The 23864-nt window shown below is 42.5% G+C and overlaps 1 protein-coding gene across 3 annotated transcripts in view; it reads right to left on the bottom strand.

Annotated features, from left to right (window-relative positions):
- Window positions 1–597: 597 nt before the first annotated feature.
- mad1l1 (mitotic arrest deficient 1 like 1) overlaps window positions 598–23864 on the bottom strand; it is a 41087-nt gene continuing 17820 nt past the window's right edge. The window contains exons 12-18 of one of the 3 annotated variants that reach the window (XM_077571026.1): window positions 22947–23087; window positions 21212–21268; window positions 18316–18407; window positions 18115–18205; window positions 13217–13436; window positions 12632–12825; window positions 598–892 (exon numbers count right to left, since the gene is read on the bottom strand). In XM_077571026.1, the coding sequence (XP_077427152.1) occupies window positions 740–892; window positions 12632–12825; window positions 13217–13436; window positions 18115–18205; window positions 18316–18407; window positions 21212–21268; window positions 22947–23087 (948 nt within the window). In that variant the 3' untranslated portion in view covers window positions 598–739. Of the gene's footprint in view, window positions 893–12631; window positions 12826–13216; window positions 13437–15218; window positions 15657–15876; window positions 16026–18114; window positions 18206–18315; window positions 18408–21211; window positions 21269–22946; window positions 23088–23864 lie in introns of those variants that run through there. The other 2 variants (XM_077571027.1, XM_077571028.1) reach the window with 2 other exon arrangements.

Genomic DNA, 23864 nt, shown 5'->3' on the forward strand with positions numbered 1-23864 from the left:
CTGGAATTAGAGTTTCAAATGAGGGTTTTAAAGTACAGTTAAGGGTTTCAAACTAGAGTCTTAAATTATGCAATGATTCAAATTGGGATTTCAAACTACAGTTTGGGTTTCAAATAAAGGTTTCAAACTACGGTTAGGGTTTTAAATTAAGGCTTCAACTCTAGTTTCAAATTAGGCGTTTAAACTATGGTTAGGGTTTTAAATTAGGGTTTCAAACTACAGATAGGGTTTTCAAATTTGGGGTCTTAAACTCTGGTCATGGTTTTAAATTAGGATTTCAATCTACAATTCAGTTTTCTAATGAAAACAGAATTAGGGTTTCAAATTTAGGCTTCAAGGGTGAGTGTTAGAATTCTGTTTTCCATTTAGGGTTGTACGTACTAAATATGCAGAAATACACTCATGTAAATATTTCAGTTATTAGTTATTTCAGTAAAGAACAGCAAACAAATACTGGCATAAAAAGACAAAATAAAGAAATGAGAAAAATACACGGTAGCAATGGATGTTTGAAAGTGCATTATAAATAAAGTTGAGCTGCGATGAAAATTCTAAATACTCTAATTATACATCTAAAATGTACAAAAAAGAGAACGCTTGACGCTGGAATTGTTGTCTTTTATTATCACATGATTTTGGCTCAATGTCGCCTCCTGGAATCAAAAGAAAGTTCATACATTTAAAACCATCCCCAAAAATATGTTTTTTTTTTTCTTTAAAAAGTCAGCGTCCGACGCGGTCACGCGACGCTGGTCTGCCGAGCGAAGAGCTCGATGGTGAGCGTGGACGTGAAGACGGGGATGCTGTTCTGGTGGTGCAGGTGCAAGTCCACCAGCTCGCCCAGCGTCCGCGAGAACGCCGTCTCCATCAGCTCCATGCTGCCCGACGGACCCTGACAAACACAAACGGGGAGGAATTTGTTTCAATGCGAGTACTGACGCACCGCCGGGTACTCGTTCGTACCCGTAGCATTTTCCAATGACGACATTTCAAATCTCATCGATGACAAAACGTTTTCAACAAAGCGCTTCCTTCGCACCAACACGCAACGTAAACACTTGGTCACTTCGTCCTCTTGCTGGCGTCTCCCGGGACAATCGCCAAGATGGCGTCTGTGTGTAAATCTGTGAGGATTAATTAAGACGGAGCCGCTCGGGGCGACGGAGCGGACGAGAAAGTGACGAGGGAAGCCAAGGATGGAGTCATTAAAACATGTCGTCAAGGAAGGACGGAAATGAGGGAGGGATGGAGGTCGGCGGGGGAGCCCAGCGGCATGCTGGGAACTCAACGCAAACGTCTTCATGTTACACCGTGACAAACAAAGACGCCGCTGGGAAATGTGAGTGACTGGCGACCAGTCCGGGGCGCATCCTGCTTCTCACACCGGATCATCTTGACATGTGATTAACTGATCCAGGGTGGATCACCTGCCACTCGTACCGACACCTCGGATGGAATGCTAAAACACTTCATACATATTTCATGACGGCCAATGAATGCACAGAGGATTTCCATTAATTCCCATGGGGGGGGGGGGGTTGGGGGGTGTAAGGATTGTAGGTCGAGCAGCGAATCAGGCAGACGTTGCCATCCGGTGACGACACGCACGCACCGATGCACAGTTGCCATGGAGACCGCAATATGCCCTCCCAGCAGATGTCAAGTAACGCGGAGCTCAAGGACTTCTTCATGAACGGACTAACATTGGCGCTTCCTCGCTGTAGCCAAAAGTCAAGCCACCGGCGGCCATCTTGCGTTGCCACTCGCTATAAGTATGGGGGGCCAAAACTGCCAAAATTTAAAAATAAATAAAGGAATAAGAGTGAAAATAAAAACGGATATAAAAATATCATTCAAAAATTAAATACCGAAAATAAAATAAATGGAAATTAAAACTATATATTTTTATTTTATTTATTATTATTTTTATTTTTTTTATTTTAATTAATATAATTTTTTTGTATAAAATGTTTTAATTATATATTTTTTAATATTTGTTTTTATTTTCACTTTTATTTCTTTATTTATTGAATTTTGGACAGTTTTGGTCCTCCATAGCCAAGACTAACAGTGACTTTGCTGCGGCATTTTCACACTATTTTATAAATGCCAAGTTTTACCAAATAAGTTTGCTCCGTTTAATCGATCAGAATTTGATTTGAAATGTTCTCTTGCACGAACCTGTGGCGACGCAAATTGGGTCGCAAATTGGCCGTTGAAAGCAAACGGCGAGTCACAATTTTCTCATTCTGCTGAAACGAGGCGAGCTCGCCTTCGCACGAAGCAGCAACAGGCCTTTGCATGTCCCAAAGACGGCAGGGAACGGTCGCCGCGGGTTTCCCTTAAATGCGATTTATTCAAATGGCGACCTTATCAGCGTCCGTTTGCATTTGCGGTCATCAGACGTGCCTGCGTCGGCTGCGCTAAACCATTTCTGACCTTTATGAAAACAACGCGCTTGTTTGAGTGCAGGAAATGAAAAATGACAAGTCGCCCGCCCCGTTCACATGTGCAAACGGTCTCTGCAGCTCCGCTTGCCAATATCCTGCTTTGCTGGGTTGTGTGTGAAAGTCGCCAGTGCAGGGACGGCATGTGTGGAAAGTGGTTTCCTTTCAAAACAAAAGCTTCTGCCATTCATGCGCTCTTTTCATTTGTCCATCCAATTAAAGGAAATCGATACTCCCTGGCTTGAGATACAGGGCGGGGCTTATTAGTGACCTCATCCAAGCGAGGCGCCGCGTGCCGCCTGAATGCTAATGGCGCCTAGCTTGCTTGCCTCCCGCCGCCACCCGACCGTGTCCTTTCCAAAGCAAAACTGAAAGATGAGAAAGGAGGACTGGAAAACGAACTTTGTCAGTCAATGATGTCATTTTTTGCTTTCCTTTTTTGAGGGGCTGCGGGGAGTCTGCCATTTTGGTTCGAAGCAGCCATTTTAGGCTCATTTTTGCTCATTTGCGAGAGTCCTTCAAAGACAAAGTTCTACTTGCTAATTTGCCAGATGGCTACCAAATTTGAACTTTGTACACTAGACAGATGAGCAACGCTAAATTGACCCAAAAAAACAAAAACGCGCTGGTCATTTCAAGGTTTAGGTCTCTTAACTCTTTGACTGCCAAAAACGTTAAATAACGTTTAGTAAAACCCTATGGAGGAGTGCCAAAGACGTTAAAAGACGTTTGTTTCAAAACAGAGGTGAAACTAACCATTTTCTATTGTTGATTACTGAAAAACGGAATAAGGTAGAAACAAACTTTTTTTTCTGATGAAAGATGAGAGTCCAATCTTTCATTTGGTAGTATGTGTGTTTCCATAGTCCAAACACATAATTTTCTATGGACCTTGAAAGATCAGTCAAAATGCTTAAAATCAGCTGGCACCCACGGCATCCCTTTTCTGAAAACGTCTGGCAGTCAAAGAGTTAATGATTAGATAAGTGAGACTTGAGATTGCGTTGTGTCGCTGTGACCTGTCCTGGCTTGGCGTCTTCCTTCCCATCTGCACTCTGGCGCACTCGTCCAGTTAAGAGCATCAGGTCACACATTTTCATACGGGCTAAGATGAGACAAGACTGTATAAGAGTAGAGACCATTTGGAATAGATTAGACCTTCTTCCTCATTCAGCAGAAAAGGCTCCCCAGTTGTGTACTCGATCTTTCTGGTTGTTATTATTAGCAGAGCGAAGTTCACATCTGAAATTGACAGTGACTCGCGATAAAACACAAAAATCTAAAAAAAATATATATATGTATAAAATAAAATAAAAAACTAGCCCCCAAAGGCAGCTTCACTTTGCCACATGAAATTTGGCAGCCATGTCCATAATGGGTAGAGCCATCAAAAAATGTAAGAAGCCACACCTGAAGAGACAAAAGTCTGCCATTTGAAGGCTCATTTTCCTTCAAAAAATTAAATAAAAAATTCAATATTTTGTGCAATTTGCTACCAAATTTGAACCATGTATAAAAACACAGACATATGCGGAACTGACAAAGAATTTCTCTTTTTATCATTTCATTTGAAGGGGCCATTGAGTGTCATTTTTTTGGGGCGGGCATTTCAAACAAGAAACGACAAAGTTGTCCAAGAGATTTTGTCCGATTTCCACCAAATTTCAACCATGTTGGTGGAGAACGCTGGCAAAGTCAATTTCACTTTGCCGCATGTCATTTAGTAGGCGTGTCTGTCATGGATAAACCCGCCCCCCCCCCAAAAAAAAGTCTCAGGAAGCTGTACATGGTAAGTCTGCCATTTTTTCCCCTTTAGCCTTTTCAGCTCATTTTTCTGGGTTCCTTCAAAATAAAACATCCTAGAGACTTTGTCCAATTGCTACAAAATGTAACGCTAATAATTGTCATTTTCTTCTCTGAATGGCGGGGAAGCAGCCGTCTAACATTCCACGACGATCGGTCAACATTAAGTCAGGGATGTGATTTGACCAAAGTGAAATTATCTGAAAATTTAGCCGGGGGTCTGGGGGCCGCTGGCACCCAGCTAGGTCTGCCCCTGGTGGGGGCACACGGGGGCGAAGCCCCCCGGAGCTCATGGGTTTTCTGTGTTTTTAAGTACTTTCAATGCACTCACATGACAAAGAAATAGACAAAACAGCAGCATAAATTTCCAATGTATATTGAACTATCCCATATAAAATGGCAGTTTTAGTCAACTCAAAATCAGTCACATTCAAAAACATTGGACTGCCTTTGCTTTTAAAAACTATCACTGAGAATATCATCATATCTAACTAATGTGATTACTAAGTTAACACATAAATAATGTTGAAGAGTTCAAATTTCATGAACAAATAATTGTATCATGACCAAATGAAAAGTAACTCATATTAGAGCATACCACAAATGTCTTTGTTATAGCAGAAGATGTTATCTGTCCGAGTCATGTATGTGCATACACAATGAAATACAAAAAAAAAAAAAAAATCGGAATTTTTTTTTTTTGGGGGGGAGATAAAAAAAAGCGGAATTCCGCGAATTAGCGGAAAAATCACATCCCTGTTAAGTCCATCAAATTCCAAAGCTGCCGATTGATGCGTTGAGATGAGGACGAAGAAGAAAAAAAAAGGCATCAGGCTTTAATTGAACGAATGCGCGCAAAATGTCGATGAGCTTGTTCCAATTGAAATGCAGATTTTGCCATTCAGGAGGAACGTCGTCAGAACGTCGTCAGAATCAGCGCTCGTCTTTCCATATTCAGATTCCAATCAGCGTCTCGTACGCCGCGAAACCTCCGACGACTTCGGACGAGCAGGACGCCGAGCCGAGCTCGTCATGCGCGCGCAACAATCCAACTTTTAAAAGTGACAAGCGGCCGTTTGAAGCGCGTCGCCAAGCTTAACCTTTGACCTTTAGACATGCGGCGAGTGAATAGCAAAAAAAAAATATTTCTGCATATTTGTCCTAATTATGAGCATTTGTGAAGCGTTTTGGTGGGGCTGCTTTGCTGCCAACGTGTCACGGTGGAGCCGTCAACTGCTTGGCTGCATTTACTCGCCGTGGGCACTAATGAGATGAATCGGCCGCAGGATTTTCTCCATAAAAGTCCAATTAAAAAGTGAAGGGCTCGGAATGATTTTTTTATTTATTTTTTTTGTACCTGCATGAGGAAACGAGTCCTCTTTTTAATTGGCTGGCTTGTGATCAATGCGATGAGCTCCGATACAAAATCTCAATTAAAAGTGTCTGCCTTTGATTAGAAATCAAAACTTTTATAAACCCTTGAGAAGACATTTCAATAAATATTTTGTGCCCAACGATAAAAAATGTGACTTTGCCAAAAACTGCTATCAAAATATACGCACAGATTTTTCCACACTTTAAACAAACCGTTCTACTACAAAATTGTTCTTTTTTCTTCCCGAGACCAAGTATGAAGGTGGAAATGTATTTTATTTTAGGGATCCTAAAATATCCTATGCAAATTTTCCCTATCAGCATCAAAATAAAAAAACAAAACAAACCTCCAATTCTTATCTTATTTGAAATGCACTCGAGCATACGCGTATTTATTGAATCATTTTTCAGACTTGCGAATTGTTGATTTAAAAAAAATATCTTTGTTTTAAACTTCTCAAAGTTCGGGGAGCTGCCAGGGTCGTCGGCATATCTTAAGAAGTTGCACAAAAATAAAGTTTTCCAAACATTTTAAAATATCTGAAATGTTACATTTTTACTTTTTTTTTAGTTCAGAACATTTCCCAGGGTTGACCGAGTCTCTTATAAAAAATAAAATAATAATAATAATAAAAAATGAAAACATTTTTTTTTTTTAAATAAATAGTTCCCTGCAGTTCACACAGTTTAAAAGTGCTCTATTATCGGCTGTCGGTTCAAAAAAAAAAAAAAAAAGGGGCTGATGGCGATATTCGTCAAAATGCAAAATATTGGTGCCGACTGAAAGGCAATTTGAGTGACACCAAATTGGGCCGATGCGATCTTAAGTGTGCGTATGAAGTGAGTTTTATAAAACTGCCTAAAGTTAGCAAAGCACAGCTTCAAATTTTAAGAACCCCAAGCACGGCTTCAAAATTCACTCAATAGCGCCCCCTGGGGACTGGAAAGTAGGAAAACAATCCTAAAATGCGACGTATTTGACTACGGGTGCGCAGAATCCGTTTTCAAGTTTGATGCTGATTGAGGATTCGCCGTGTAAACGGGCTTGTAAGGGTCGGTTTATTCTTAGGACCGCTTGCGAACATCACGACATCACACCGAGAGTCGTTCACAATAGTTTTGACTTGACATTTATTTGGGGGTCCAAAAATTGTGCCTTCAATTCCCGCGCGGAGCAAATGAGACATTTACGCTACTTTGACGTACGGCCTTGCAAAGAAAGGCGGCTAATTAGCTGGCGCCCAAGAATGCTTTTCATTAGCAGCCGTCAAAGCTGAAGAAGTCGATGTTTACGGCTTGTTAAACGGCAAATAACGCAGAACGGCGCCACCCCAAAATGCTGCAGGCCGTTAAAACCTTCCGGAATGACAGCGAGCCCAGCCCTAAACCACACTACGGTGACCAACCCCCCCCCCCCAAGTGGATTGCGTTACCATGGAGACCGCGGACAATCACACAAGCGGGAGGCGGGACAGGAAGCTGTCAGGCGGCATCGGAGTCAACAAGCTCCAGATTGAAACGGTCGACGTTCGCCTCGGAAGGTTTTCAAGCGCGTCGACCGATAGCTGGCGAAAAAAAACACTTTGGCGTCGTTGATCTTGTGTTTTCCCGTCAGTGCGTTGCTGGCATTTCTTATTGCTGTCTTGTTTTGATTAAACAAACCAAATGTTGTCATTACGCTGCTGCTGCGTGTTGATAATGACCTTTTTGCAGCTGCTCTGATATTTGGATTGCACGGTTAGGGTTACCGCACGCACGCACGCACGCACACACGCACGCACGCACGCACGCACGCACGCACGCACGCACACACACACACTTGTACTTAGATCATTGTGAGGACATCCATTGACATCATGCATTTCCGAGCCCCTAACCGTAACCATCACAATTGATTTGCCGAACCCGAACCAAAATACAATTCAAACCTACCCCCCCCGATCACGTTACTTCCTCTTTCACCCTCGCTAGTGGTGCAACGGATCCCATAAGTCACGGTTCGGATGGGGTCGCGGATTTGAGCCACGGATCGGATCATTTTTCGGATCAGCAAAAAAGAAGAAGAAAAATAATACTTTGTCTTCATTTATTTTGTAAAACACTTTTTCCCATTAAATACTCTTTCCCCCCCAAATCGAATCGTCATTTTAAAAAATGGATCGTTGAAAATGTTATTTAAAAAGCAATTGAATTTTGTCTTCTGGATTATAAAAAGCTGTTCTTATGTTCTGTTACATCCAGATGCAATTGTGAGTTGTCATTTGGCAAACTATGAATGTTACGTTTATGTTAAAAATGATTTAGAGTCAGTATACATTATTGTTGTCTGAACATTTTGCACAGGAATGATTTTTGAATAAATGACGGCTTTAAATAAACATTTTAGCAAGCGTTTACCGAAACACGCAATTGTGCCAAAGTATAGAACAGGGGTGGGCAAACTGGGTCCTCGAGGGTCGGAGTCTATCTGCGATGAAACGTCAATTTTTTGATATTTGCAAGTCAGTGTTCTGCTTGACATCATTTTTATTTCTCCACATTTCGGTGTGACGCCGTCTCAAAGCTGCTTCACGACCAGGAAAGAGAAATCAGAAGAATAGAAAATTGACATAAATGTCATGCAATTTGAAGGATTGTGATACACTGAAAACATTGCTTTGTGGTAGCGATGTCTAACAGCACTTTTTTTTCCAGACTGATGCGAGTACGAGTACCGATACCACCAGCACTTTCGATACATACATTTTCCTCCCCAAAAAACGATGATAGTTGGCTAATGATAGACTACTCTTGAAAGATCGGTCAGCATGTTTCAAAAGGCCTGTCGATACGGGGAACTGCTTTGAAAATAGCTGGCAGTGAACGTGCAAAAAAAATAAAATAAAAATAGACGGTCAGTGTGCAAAAAAAAAAAAAAAAAAAAACAGCAGCCCAAGTCTTAATTGATGAGATCGCTCAGCAATTATTCCTGAAAAGCGCCACCTTGCAAAATGGAAATCAACACAACCAGATCAAAGCTGGACATTGTAGTATGTCATGTTTTATTCTCCGCCTTAACTCAGTCACACAAGTAGAAAAACAAGTTTCAAAAGAAGCAATAACCGAGACGGCGCTCGGCTTGCTTCCATTGATTTGCTCATTTAAAAGATAAATAAATAAATAAAAACAAACACTGCAACAGAAGCCAAGAAAAAACAGCATGTTCTATTAGGCCCCCCCCTCCTTCCCCCCTTCCTACTACACGGTTTCTACCTTTTTTTGTGTCCCACAATTACTCTGCCTAATACGGGGAGGAGACGGACTCATTAAAACATTCTCCAATTTGGAGGCGGGAAGGAAAAGCAAATGCAAAAAGTGGGGCCAAGCATAAAGATTTCCGTTTGCAGCGCACGGACGGCAAAGCAGGCCACGGAATCGGACACTTCATAAAGTGCACTTTATGAACAACAACGCGCCGTAATCAGCCGGCTGTGTTTGATCGAGCACTCTGGAGTGATTAAGCGGCGCTTCAATGGCCGCTTTGCGCAGGTGCAAAGCGGCTTTTCTTGCGCTTGGCCAAAGACATTAAAAGAGCCGACGAGACGCGTCGCATTAATTACGCGTCCACTGGTGCCTCCAGATGCAAGCTCAATTTGTTCAGGGACCACACTTGTAACTCAAAACATCTTTCCTCTTTGAAATAAACAGAAATGCCATTAATCCGTTCCAGACAACCGGTCGTCAGCCCCCCAAAATTGTTTTTTTTATCTCATTTATTATTGCTAAATTGCCTTGTGTGAAAGAAAGCTTGAACAACGTTTTTCATATTCAATGCCCTTTAAGGCCTTAATGTGAGCCGTTTAATGCATTGAACTCATTCACTCGCAGCCGTTCTCACTGAAGCAATCCCCTTCGCTCCCGGCGGTTTGGCTGGATTTGGACTGATTTTGCAAGAACCACAGAATATTCTGTTCTATTGCTATAAAAAACACGGAACCTACCAAAAGAAAGATTAGAGTCTGTTCTTTCATCAGGACAAAAAAGTATATTTCTATTTGTTTCTGTTTTGCAGCAATTAGCATTAGAATATAGCTACATTGCCAAATCTGTTTAAAACAGTGGGGAAAAAAGCTTGTTGCAACTCTCTTATACTCTGTTGCCATCTGCTGGCTGTTTTTGTAATAACTTCAAGTATTCTCTTCAGTTCAGAGGCTGCATCAAAGCCTTTTGTATGCTCTAGCATTAAAAAAAAAAACAACTAAAAACATATAAATACGTTTTTGGGACCATGGTAATATTTAAAATAGAACATATTTATACGTTTTTGAGAGCGACGGAGTTAATGACCCGCTGTTATCACTTTTTGTGCATGTTATGACATTTCAGATGAACAACAGATCCAATTTGATGGACCAAAGCGGGCAAATGAGACCACAAAAGCGGTTTAAAGGCGTATCATGTGTTTGACTGCAAAGTAATTCCTTCACTTTGAAACTTGTGTGAAGGCAATCAGTAGCTGGCACAGACACACGTCGTTTATCTCCCTGATTAGCAGGAGCTCATAAATACCTCATCACAGATGCTAATCAGACGTCTCACCTGGGGGGGCGCTAAAAATATCCAAATGACACACGGCAGCTCTTGTTATTGCCTCCGCAAATAAAGACTCAACAGAGCACTCAAACCACACATTTAAACACGTTGCGCTCGCTATGCTAACTAACCGAGGCCAAGCTGTGGAGGAGAACCGGGCCCGGGTCCAAGCGGGCCGATGACCCGTGGCAACTTCTCGTTTTGACCCGCAATGGACCGAATCCATCCTGTGACGATTTCAACGAATGGAGATGTCGGAGCAGCTGTCCGACAAGGATGCTTAATGGAGGAAATAAGTACGCACTCGGGTTGCGAACACAAAAAAACGCACCAGAGAAGAGAAGAGAGCGCATTCTAACCAGAATTAAAGAATTGACTACTTGCTTCTTGAACTTTTTTTTTTTTTTTTGCAAACGTATGCCAAAAGATCACAAAGTATTAGAAAATTCTATTTGCTGTGTTGAATCTCACATACAACTTTTATTGATTATTATCACAAAAAAAGAGAGAGAATGGGATAGTGAGTGGAATAATCAATTGTAAAAAAATAAAATAAAAACTTTTGGACATGAAGTTCAACGGCCAACAGGGATGGCATCAGAAGGGCTGCGCAGATCAATAAAAAAAACAACGATATTCCCAGCTATATTTTCTTTATCGCCTACGAAAAGTGTCATCGCACTTTCTAGTACATTTTTTCCCAAAGATTGGATCATCTGTAAGACTTTTATTTTGAAGGGTCAAGTTGTGAGATGACTTTGGAACGATGTAATAAATCTAGGTCAATAGTTCAAGGGATGTTTTGGATTTAAATTACGGCGATAGTGACGTCTAAATGTGTTTGTCCTCCGCCGCTACTCAACAATTTTTGCTCTTTGCAATTCACATGTTGGTCATTGGAGTGCGTGTGCGTGTGCGTGTCAATGTTGTAGTGCATTAGTGTAACACACCTCGCCACAGCCACACACACGCTCCCGGGCTTGGATGTCATACTCACACAGACTGCAGAGGGCAGCCTGAATAAGAAGACTGTTAGCAGTGTGTACGTGTGTGTGTGTGTGTGTGTGTGTGTGTGTACATCTGTATGCATGCAGTCCAACAGAGGTGGGAGGGGCGAGACGGGGGGAGTGAAGAGCACACGGTGTGAGGAGTGTGCATGCATTTGAGTGTGACACTGCACACTCGCGTGGCCATTATGATTGTGTGTGTGTCTGCGCGTGTGCTCCGAGGTTAATAAAAATCGACAGAGCATTATCTCTCCTGGCAGGGTCGCAGGTGGATTGGACGCAGGCGCACGCCTCCTCTTTCTTCTTATCTTTAGTGATTATCGAATAGACGCTATCGTCCATGCGCTGCTTTTAAGCGCCAGTCAAACGCTGTTGCTAACCAAAAAAGCAGCACCTTGCGAGTATTAAAAGATGATGACGTAATAATGAAGATATGTCGATATTTTAGTCACCAAGCAGACTACAAAGAAATGGCACCTTGCGTGAGAGAGATCGAAAAAGAACGCATCACGATGAATGCGGTGGCTGCCGTTATTCATGATAACGTCACCTTGCACTTGCAAAATGGTCGGAAGGACTCAAAAATAATCCAGTTCCCAAAAAGTCTGCGGCATAGTCAGTCGCATGTGCACAATATGCGGTCCAGCAACACTCAGGGGTGTCAAACACATGGCCCCGGCCTATTAGGGGGTCAAATTTGGCTCCGGAAGATTTTCAATAGACGTAACTAGAGTTGTTGATTATTTTGTCGATTAATGGGTGAATCCAATAAAATAAAACATTATTTCAATATGAACAGCGCAGAAAACATTATTATTCAGGTCCTGGTATGGTACGTAACATGTAACAAAATGTTGATATTTGTTTTCCAATGTAAATACAAATGTTTTAATTTATTTTAGATTAAGAAAATGGATAATATTGACTGGTGAGAAGTTGAAATTTTAAGGATCTTGACCAGTTTTAATTGAAAAAGTATCAAAACAATTCATCGATAATCAAAAATAATTGATTGTGATAATCGAATTAATTTTATTAATTCAATTGATTTGTACAAGTCATAGTTGATGTTACTTTAAAAACATGAACTGGGTCATGTTGACTTGGTCGATTAATTGCACTTAAGATAGCATTTGTTGAAAGGCAAAAGGACTGGTTTGGATTTATGCAGGCCAGACTCCGTGACACTGACCCGTCGTCAGTCTCTGCCCGGCAACACGCTCACACACACATCAAGAAGAAAAGAGTGTTGCCGTTGTGTCGTTCTTGTTGCACGGCCGAGTGGGGCACAAAGCAATGAGGTAGCCTAATGGTGCATAAATGCGCTCGCACGCCGCAAGGTCAAATTTCTCTCTCTCTCTCTCTCTCGCTCTCTTTAGCATTTGAATGTACAGCACAGCAAGATGCTATGATAGGAAAAAAAATCACCTTTTTGAAGACCAAGCAGTCCTCCACGTGCTCGGCATAGACGGAGGTGAGCCGGTACTGGTTCTCGATGGGGATGTCCAGCTGGTAGCCGGTGAGGATGTAGCAGACGGTGCGGAACTCCTGGATCTTCTGCTTGAACACCTCCTTCAAACGCTGGTTCTTCAGCTCCGACAGCTCGATCTGCTTCAGCAAGTCTGAAGGCGTGAAAAAGTAAGAATCTTCAGACTTTTCTGTGCACCCAATTTCATGACGATCACTTCAACCGGAGTCGGGGACTCGTTTTTTCAAGGGGGGTCTAGTTGAGGTCTGATACGGACCATTGTTGCTAATAATCAGCTGATTTCACAGACAATTTGCTAGTAGTTGCTAACCAAAACAGTAGCACCTACTAGCCAACAGTCCTACGAGCATTCTGTAAGTTCTTCTGCTACTTTAGGAAAAAAAAAAAGCCAAAGCTCTCGAGTACGTTTGCCGCAGTCTCACGCGATGGCGTCCATTTTGCACCATCTGTAGAACGTCAGCGCTGCACAAAATAAACCTTCGCTGAATTCAAAACCAATGAGCGCAACGTTGTGCGCTTCTCACCCAGGACCTCCTTTGGCGGCGGCAGGCTCAGGTTGGCCGAGTGCAGGGCGGCATCCACGTCGGCCCCGCGGCCCCCCTCCTGCACTTTGCGCACCACGTCCCGGAGGCGGTCCACTTCCTGCCGCAGGGCCTCGCTCTCCTGCTGCCGCTGCTGCTTGGCCGCCGCCGTGGGGTTCATCTTCAAGTTGAGCACGCGGGTCTTGAGGGGGTCGAAGTCGCCCTGAGAGACGCAATTGAAGAAAAACACTTTTTTTTTACCTTGAAAACGGAAAACACACAAAACTGTTAAGACACCGATTGAGAGAGGAAACCCCCGGAAACAAACGAGAACTCAAAGAGGCCTGAAAATGAAGAACGAAACCGAAGAAGAATGAAGACGGCAACCGTGTGGTGCAGTCAACGGGCTGCAGGCGTGATGTCATCATCGCAAGTAAGGGTTATACCAATAATAATAATAATATTCGCTCCAATAATGTTGCTCAATTGAATAGTGGGTGGCTTCAAGCAAAAGGTGCTGTCCTGAGTTGTTTGTAGGACCGGCCAATAAATCAAATGAATTCGATGAATCGTCATTTTGAAAATGGAATCGTTGAAAATGTATTAAATCGTGAAATCGAATTTCTGTTGTTCTTATGTTCTTTTACATCCAGATGTTATTGTGAGTTGTCATTTTGCTAACTAATATGAATGTTTAGTTTATGTTAAAACTGATTTTGAATCATTATACATATTGTTGTCTGAACTTTTTGCACAGGAATTATTTTTGAATGAATGAAACCTTTAAATAAACGTTTGTTGGCTTTATTAGATTAAAATCAATTAAAATCGTCCCGAATGATTGAAAATATCGAGATTAGATTTTTGGGCCATATCGCCCAGCCCTAGTTGTTTGTTATTCAACTTTTGATTGAAAACCCTCCAGTGAAATCAGAAGATTGACCAGCATCACAAAACGACATAAAAACAACTGTCACTATAATGTAGAAAATACTTCCACAAGATTTGGTCTTAGAAGATGGAACAATCATCCAAGGGTTAACCAAACACACAAAACAACAAAGAAAATCCATTGAGATATTTAAGCAATATAGACAATGGCACCATACCAATTGGACACAGAAGTTGAATCCCAAAACAGCAACAAAAAACAAAACAAACAAAACAAACACAACTCTAACTCAATAATCAAAGAGAGGCGGAAAGCAACTGATTTCACTCCCTTCCTCAACCCAAAACAACAAACAAGCACACGAATCTTAACCACGGCCGACTCCCGCTGAGGCGGCGGAACACAACATGCGAGCGAGAATCAAATTAGCGCTGGTTGCGCACAGCCTCTGGCATTAGCGAGGTAAGCTAAGATAAAGTGACGCAACATAAACGATCGTTTAGTTGGCAGCAGAAAACATTTCAAAGAGAATCCCCGGCAAACCACTGAATATTAGAGAATTTCGTGCCGTGCGCGCTTGAAAGCGGAGATGTGGTGGGGGGGCCTCGTCCAACGGGGTCGACGTATGCACTGGGGGGGGGGGGGGGGGGGTACAAAAGTAAGAGACACGAGCAACCCAGAGAGGGGGACTTCTATCACAAGCAAGAATTTGGCAACAAGGCCAAACAATGTCCGGGTTAAAAAAATACATATATAAAAGTGAGGATCGGATAGGACAGGACAGGACAGGATAAGAGAGGAAGTCTGCGACTATTCTCATTCATCGAGGCCACTTCATTCTCAGGCCAGTGAACGGATGGCAAACGGACTGTTCGGAGGTTGGATTCGGACTCCTAAACAATTGCACAAACTGATAATGAAGCCTGCTCGTAAAAGACTAAAGAATGAAATGATAATAATAACATTTTATTATTATTATTATTTTATTTTTTGAATGAAATGATTTATATTTACAAAGCATATACATTAGGCCAGCCAGCGGTTGAATAAAGTCTTGGATATTTGCAACAAAATGTACATTCGTCTCATGGAAGATGTAAAAACGTACGCAACTTGTAAAACGCATGTTGCGCTCACTGAAGACGACGGACGGTCTTTGAGAATTACAGAACACATCAATTGGGCTCACTGAAGACTTACTTAAGTGTCTTTGACAATCACAAAAAACATACATTAGGTTCACTGATTTATTCTTTGATAGTTACAAAAATGTTAAGATGATTTCACTGAAGCCTAACTCATCTTTAATATTTGCAAAAACAAGATAAAATATCCTCAGAAATGTCTTTGTAATGCCGGGTTGTTTGACAAACTGGCACCAAATCTATTCAGAGTCATCTCGTGCCCAAAGCCAAGACAACAAAGCCTTTTTGTTCCCTTATCAAGATAGCGCAACAAAAATGCTTTTAATCGGCATTTTGTATTCCGTGAGCCAAATGGATGCAAATAGATGGAGGCGCGTTTCGGGGCTTCATCGGCGTATCTCGCGTCTCATCTCAAAGCGTCCCCCGCCCGCCCGCCCGGCCGGCTGCAGCGCATCGCTTGATGCAATCTCTTGCAAGGGCAACAATTTTCTCCCGACTTGGACCCTTGACAGCAACAACATGAAAGGCAAAGCGGAGAAATATTCCGACTGGAAGTGAGCCCTGAATAGAAGAAAGGAAATTGAACACTAACGTTGCTGCTTTGGCGGCCACAGCTGCTTACGTACACGACGCGCTACATGTTTGCTTATTTGCTGGGCTGCTACGTGGAAGAAAGTCACGTCCACTGTCATCAATACTGCATCTTTGGAATAGAGGAGGGAGCCGAGGAGATGTGGAAGAGGGAAGGTTGTTTTCTTTCTGCACTACCTTGTCAAGAATGCGCTGGTAGAAAGCAACAAAGACACTTTGGTCTTCAATGAACAGAAGCGTGTGCGTACGTTTGAAGAGCTAGCAAAGATAGTCTTTGTTGACTCTTACGTAAGGAAAAAAAAAAAAAAGGGATCAAAGACACTTGAGTCTTCAGTCACGACACAACACGGGCCAACCTGAAAATAAAAGCCTAAAACTGGAATCAATGTATTATTTGGGAAGCTTTTATTTTGAAGTTAGCCTGTGCGTTGGTGGTACGTTGTTTGCAACTTCCTTGACACGCCAAAGAAACTTACTGGAGGTCATGAAGGAGTCGTATGACAAAGTACACAAAGTGAGAAATAGAACAAGAGGGTACACTGTGGGCTTATGTGAAATCCTGGTACACCGTAAAAAGTCCTGCTACGCTAGAGGCTAAAAGTGAGAAGTGCCGGTACTGTGTATTAGTGTGTACCAGCCTACTTAAAGGACTCCGTTTAAGTTTAAAAAAATAAAAAATAAAATTAATTTAAATTAAAAAAAATAAAATAAAAAACACTTCCTCCAGAATCCTAATGAACTATTTTTTTAATGTAGAATTTTAGTTAGAATATTTATTAATATACCATAATATCATATAGAATATTTTAATTCGAATAAATGGAATTTTGACTCTTCAATAAACCTAAAGAACATGTTTTTGTAAATATCAAAAGCGCTCTTCGACCTGCTTCACACTTAATCGGGTTTGGTCAAGTGTAAACAGCGCACTATAATCCTTTAATCTTTCATAAACCAAACATTTATGTCTCTGAAAATATCAAAGCAACACTTTAGTCTTCAGTGAGCCCAACACACATTTTTGTAAACACTGACAACAATCTAGTCTTCAATTAAGCTCGTGTATCCAAAAGAAATAAATCCCTGAAGACCACTGAAGACGAACGACGCCATTCGGCCACAAAGACACTTGGTTGAATCTCAATATTTTTGACGTCATTCAAAAAGCCTGTCATGCCTTTTCATCCGGTCACTTTCATTCATTCCTGTAGTGTCGCCGCCCCCCCGCAGAGCGTGCAAAAGTTGAGGTGGGGGAAAAAGCAGCTCCAAGGAGCCGAGCCGATCCATTGGCCGCACTCGCGCACTCACGCCTGCCCGCGTTTTCACGGTAATTGCCGTAAACGTGTTGGTCATGCCTCACAACACACAGATTCTTTTCACACCGCCACCAAATTGCAGCAGAAACGCTGGCTCTCACACGTTTCATTATCGCTGCGCCGGCTCCGCCCGGCTCAGTTGGGGACCCGGAGGACCCGACGACTGTGGGGATGAAACGCTCACGTATGGACAATTTGAAAAGAGGAGACGGTGGAACTGAGGAGCTTTTAGTTAAGTGAGGCCCGAAGCACACCGAGCCACGCCGACGAACACGACTCAACTGTCACGCCACGTGCAGGCTACCGCAACTACTTTTTTGGGCCACGAGTGGCCAACTGGCAGCCAATAGTTTTGCTTGTCTTTTTTTAACTTAAGGGTATTCCAAGTTAATACATATTGTATTACGCAACCGGCATTAATGCCAATTGAACATATGTTGGCTAAAATGCTCAAGGCTAAATTCTGGCGGTATTTGTGAGATCGCAAACCCCAGAGAATACATCTTGTACCGAGCCCGTTGATTTGGACCAAACAAAAACGACTTTGGTAGCCATAACCTAAAATGAACATCTTGTATTTTGCTGCATGCTGTTGCAGAGAAAAATGATGCTGTTTTTGAGGGTGGAAACTTTGTGAATACTCATGAAACTTCAAGAGGCCTGGCAAAAACACGTCTATTTTAGAGGGCAAGTCCCCCAATATGGATTGCAAAGGCCCTTTATAGCTACTTGCAGCTCTAGTTTTTCTTGGATTTGGTACGATTTAGTTTTAGTCCGACTTTCTGGAAGGGGTTCATATGAAAATCCGAGGTTCCACTGTTGCCATCCCAGCCATCTGAGTGAAAGCATCACCGCGATGTGGCATCACCGCGATGTGGCCCACGTCCAACATGGCTTTGCCACGCCCACCCAGAGCTGCGTAGGTTTTTGGCAAGATGGTAAGAAGACGCTACGTGCCTGCAGGTTGTGCCTCTCCAGTCTCATCTCCAGCGCTTCGTTCTGCTCCTGCAAACGCTGCCGCTCCGCCTCCAGATCCTCAATTTTCTGCCTGTAAAATGTCAACGGAGTTTTATTGAATGACGGCCAATGATTGCCAATGACTGCTAGTTTGACAAAGTCAACAACCAGATGGTAATCGGCTGCGTGGGCGTTGCCGACCTGAGCATGGTGACCTCCTCTTTGCTCGCTGAGGAGATGATGTCATCTGTTGAGGCCTGCAGCTTCTTCACAGATTCCATTTCAAACTGCATCTGTAACACAGGCGTGGCCCAAGAAAGTTTTTTTTTTTTTAAGACTCCACAGGCTTAAGTGAAACCAACATACAGTATAGGTTTTTATTCATGTCCAAGACACATTTGTTTTTAGTCAACCTCACGTCCGTTTTCGTAAATATTAAATCAGTGAATGTAACAAATGTGTTTATGTAAAAAGCAAGCAGACACATTATTCTTTAGTGAATCTAATGTACAGTGTATGTTTTTCTAAAAATGTGCCACTTGCGTCTTCAGTCAAATCAACATACTTTTTTTTTTTTTTTTTATAAATATCAAACCAACTGAAGTCTTGTGTGAATGTTTTTTTTTTTTTATTGACACTTCAGTCTTCAGTGAATCTAAGATACTCGGTCTGTTTTTGCAAAAATCAAACACTTCAAACTTCAGAAAACTTTGCACGCACAATGTAAAATATCAGACAAGCTTCACTATGTATATATATATATATATATATATATATTTATATATATATATAAATAAAGGTTATTTAGTCCTTGATAAATCTAACATCCACATTTTTGTCTTTAGTGAACCAAACTTACAAGTTGCAAGTTCAAAGACACTTCACTGAACGCAGCGAACAAGTTTTTCTTCAGACATGTTTAAGTCTTCGGTGAACCGAACGATGATATTTTTATGAACGATGAAGACAATTTAGAGTCTTCAGCATCCCTTTTTCGACCGCAGGAAATTTCCCAGAAACGTTGCCGTTGAGGCAGCACGGTGGCTGACTGGTTAGCACGTCCGCCTCCCAGTGCAGAGGACGTGAGATCGAGTCCGGGCTTCGGCCTTCCTGGGTGGAGTTTGCATGTTCTCCCCGTGCTTGCGTGGGTTTTCACCGGGTACTCCGGTTTCCTCCCACATTCCAAAAACATGCATGGCAGGTTAATTGAACACTCCAAATTGTCCCTAGGTGTGAATGTGAGTGTGGTTGTTCGTCTCTGTGTGCCCTGCGATTGGCTGGCAACCAGTTCAGGGTGTACCCCGCCTACTGCCCGAAGCCAGCTGGGATAGGCTCCAGCACCCCCGCGACCCTAGTGAGGAAAAGCGGCCAAGAAAATGGATGGATGGATGGATGGACGTTGCCGTTGACCCTGGTATTCTGAAATATCGCTGTATGTTTCCACCCAAAACAACCTCGGTGAAAAGCTTCTTGGAGTATCTAATTTAGTTCCTCATCATTATGCTTTTTCTGCCCATCCCAAGTAACCAGGACCTAAAAGTCCTTGAGATTTTGGTGGAAAACGGGCTCATGAATGTCCATCCGAGGCGTGCGCCCCAAGACTTTGTCCGCATCTCCCTTGCAAGTTTCTGTTCTGACATTGCGACATTTCCGGCAATTATCCCTCATTTCCATTTGCTGACAGCATCTGCCGTTAATCCTCGCCGCTGCCTCACCGAGACAGATAAGTAATTACTGCTCTGGCAGACAGGTGGATTTCACGCGTCAATAGCTACTCGCCGCCGCCGTGTTGACGTCTCCCCGGCAACGAAGGGCCATGAAAACGTAGGATGGCGTGAGCGCAGACACGGAGACGGTCAAGTTGAAGAAGGCGAGTACGGGGGCACGTCTGTCGGCTCCTCTTTAGAAGACTGAGAGCAGCCTCTAGAATGAAAATATGCCTCGGCACCAAAAAGTCCAGGCATCAGGTGGGCCGGCACGCTCAACCAAAGCATTTTAGGAACCGCCAAGCTTCACTCTCATTCAAATCTCGTTTGCTTCCACACAAACCCGCAAATGTAGCGTGAATGATATCCAGCGCGAGTGAGTGACGTCAGTACGCTGGTGGTGCGTACACTGCTGCGTTCAAGTGCGCCATCGAAAATGACCAACACATCTACTCCTGCTCCGTCACAACTTGAGATGCGCTTTGGAATATGGCGCCGTCCGATTTAACCGGAATCGTGCCGTCGTCATCTGTACCGAGCCCACGCGGAAATCTCTGGTCATCTTTGTACTCATATCATTTCTCATTTGTATTCCCTGATCGTAAAATGGCTGCAGGAGGGAGGCCGATGATGGTATCGGTCACTGCCGCGAGTACCGATATCTTAAAATAAGTATCGTCACCCATCATAGTCAGAATGATGCCACCTGACAGACAACCTCAGCTTTTTAACAGGTGTGCTTTTAATATCGGGACATGACGACGGCATTTTAATATTGGGATATCACAATGTTGCCGTTATCGATACATCCCTATTTGTGTATGAAATGTGCTACAAAATAAAGTTGCCTTGCCTGGTTTAATTTTGTTAATGAATATGTTTTGTCAATTTTCGTTGTATTGATTTTGTTAGTTTTCGTCAACTAGAATTACCTTGGACTACCTTTTGGATGAGCTTGCTTTAAAAGTATATTCACATCACTTGTTTGTGCAAAAGGACTTGCCAAGAAATGCCAAGAATAAGAAATTCGAGTCTGTCATTTTTCAGTAGGAAAACCCCAGCCAAACTGTTACCGTGACTTGCTCAACTGGACATTCATTTTGTGACATCCATATTTCAATGTTAAGAGAAGAAGTGTGATGTGGCAACGTGGCATTAACGAATAGAGCTTTTTTTTGCTATGCGGTTGATATTTTTAGCCAGCGCTTGAATATAGGACACGTTTTCCACGCCGCAAACATCAAGCAACTTGTGAGGTCAAAGAAAGTGAGAAGCCTGACAGCGCCACTATAATGATTTGCAGCTTGATGCTTGTTTACCAAACACTTCAGCTTGAAATGCGGAGGTTTGATGGGTAAATTGGGCCTGCGTGTGCATGCATTCGGACTTACGGTCTGAAGCTGTAATTTAAGAGTGCCAGTCTCGTCCTGTGCTTTGGTGAGCTGCACCTGAGAACATGAACACAACAACGTTAGATGCAAAGCTTCACCGTTCACACGAGATGGACTAAAAAATTACATAAAAAAATCCCTATTCATGTTTTTTGTGTTTCTTCTGTAATGTCTTAAGATGTCATTAGATAGTAGATAGTACAGTCATTTCTGGACTATAAAGCGCTACTTTTTTCACTTGCATTCGACCCTGCGGCTAATACAAAGGTGCGGCTCATCCATCAGATCACAAGGAGGCGGCACTATAAAGGAAGCGCAAGAGTGTCAGGCAGAGCAAAACAAACCAAGTGAGCCCAAATAAAGTAGGAAAGACAGAACGAGAGCGAGACAATTTGCACTCTGATTATGGAAAAGAAAGTAGCGGGAACCCGGGTAACATTAAAACACCTTTGGCTTGTAGTATGCCCCTAATTTAGCTAGCGCGGCTAATAGTCAGGTGCGCCTTGTAGTACAGAAATGACTATTTTGTGTGAGACCAATATCTCTGTGCGTTGGGGACAGAGATGGAAAAAGTACTGACATTCTCTAATTGAGTAAAAGTACAATTACTTGGGTAAAAGACCACTTTGATAAAAGTAAAAAAAAGTCTTACGTTGCCACTTCTGTCATTTTTTCCCCGCTGAAAACACTGTTATCAGTGCTTGTTTCACAGTAGGATCCCAGTATGGAGTAATGAGAGCCTCGCAAAGACTGAACTTATCGTCAAGTGTGACGCACAGGGGTACGTACAGTTTACATTTTGCAGCAAAATTATTCCTGATGGACTTTCACTTGATTCTTGATGGCAGTTCCCACGGTAAGGAAGTGAACTAAAAATAGATCAAATACTTTTTTTTAATTAACCTAGCTTCAAATTTCTTTCTTTAGATCATAGACGGCAATTTCATTGGTTTCAGTTTCTGTTTAAATGCATTCATTTTAATTTTCCTTATTTTAGACAATATTTTGTTCCACATTACAAAGTTAAAAGCTGTTTTTTTTCAGTCTCTTGTCACTAAAGAAATAGTCAAGAAATCCTTCGAGTCACTTGCCCCATCTAATTGGAATAGTCTACTTGTTAATATTCATTTGTTGTCTTTGCTCCATATTTTTTTTTAAATATCTTGTATAATTATTTAAAAACTGATTGTCAATGTTTTCAATAATGTTTTGTCACACTGTATTTTTATTTTTTTATTTTATTATTATGAAATAATTAGAACTTTGTTGTGTTGAGATTAAGGTTGTCTCTATAACTGTTATTTTATTCTACTTGTTTTTTGTTTTCTTCTTTTTTTAATTTTATTTATTTATTACTGTCTTTTATGTCTGGTGTGTCGTTACAGATTGCCTTGTTGTATTTTTTGTGTGGGACCCCCTCGCAAACGAGATGTTGCATCTCAAGGGGCTTCAAGATTTTTTATTTTATTTTTTTTAAATAGGCACATACCAATATTCGTCAAAATGCTGAATACTTGTACTATTACTAGTGGAGGATCTGAGGAATAGTGCCATTGTCACCGCCCGGACTGAAAAAAATGGAGTGGAAAAGCGACCATACAGGGCAAAAGCAGGCTGGTTCCGAGTAGCACAGGGACTGTGGAGCCATTTTAGGGCGTTAACAGAAAGAGTGAAATTGTGATGGAGTTCCCCAACGCCGAATGGCCAATCAACTCAAATGTCGACTGCCACACACCTCCATCGCCGCGTTGAGATTCTGCGTTTTGTGCAGCACTTCCTCCGCCTCCTTCACACGCTTGCCGAGCTGCGGCGAGTGTTCGGCGGGCGCCAGCTCGCTGTCGTACGACTCCAAGATGGAGCGCATGCCGTCGCGTTCCTGCAACACACACGCACACACATTAACCTCCTGGGAGATCTCCTTACAGACGGGGTCGCGACTTTACGGCATTTCTGACACATAACATTTGTGAAGGAAAATGAAGTGTGTCTCCTTATTTGCTATTTCCCAGATTGGCCTGCCACTTCTCAACAGTCGGCGTGTGACAGACAGAAAAAGGCTTCTTTTTTTTTTATGTAAATGAAAAACAGGCGGCTGATGAGAGGTGCTCGGGGGTGACGCGTGCCGCCGTTACTCCTCTCGCGGGACTCCAAACAGGAGAGGATGAAGACGGGGGGAATCAAAGCGCAAGTTATGACAGAGGAGCGTCTCCGGGCACATGATGTGACGCCGCCTCCTCTCTCACATCTCACATAAGAGGGTTTGAGTATGTGAATGGACAGATTTATTTATTCACTTTCTTTTCCAGACCGACACTATTACAAGTACTCAACTTTTGAGTAGTCACCGATACCAAATATCAGATACCACTAGTACAGGGATGGGCAAACTCGGTCCTCTGGGACCAGAGTCCTGCAGGTTTTGGATGTTTCCCTCCTCCAACACAGCTGATATACAGTATGATCAGATCATCAGCAAGCTCTGTAAAAGCCTGATAACGATCCTGTTGACTGGAATCAGCTTCTGTTGGAAGAGGGAAACCGCCAAACCCTGCAGGACTCTGGCCCTCGAGTACCCAGTTTGTCCACTCCTGTACTAGTATATAAAATTCCCCCCCAAAAAACAACACTAACTACAACTACCGCCAACTAACAG

Source organism: Vanacampus margaritifer, chromosome 7 (genome assembly GCF_051991255.1).
Source record: "Vanacampus margaritifer isolate UIUO_Vmar chromosome 7, RoL_Vmar_1.0, whole genome shotgun sequence".
In the NCBI taxonomy this organism is placed as follows: domain Eukaryota; kingdom Metazoa; phylum Chordata; class Actinopteri; order Syngnathiformes; family Syngnathidae; genus Vanacampus; species Vanacampus margaritifer.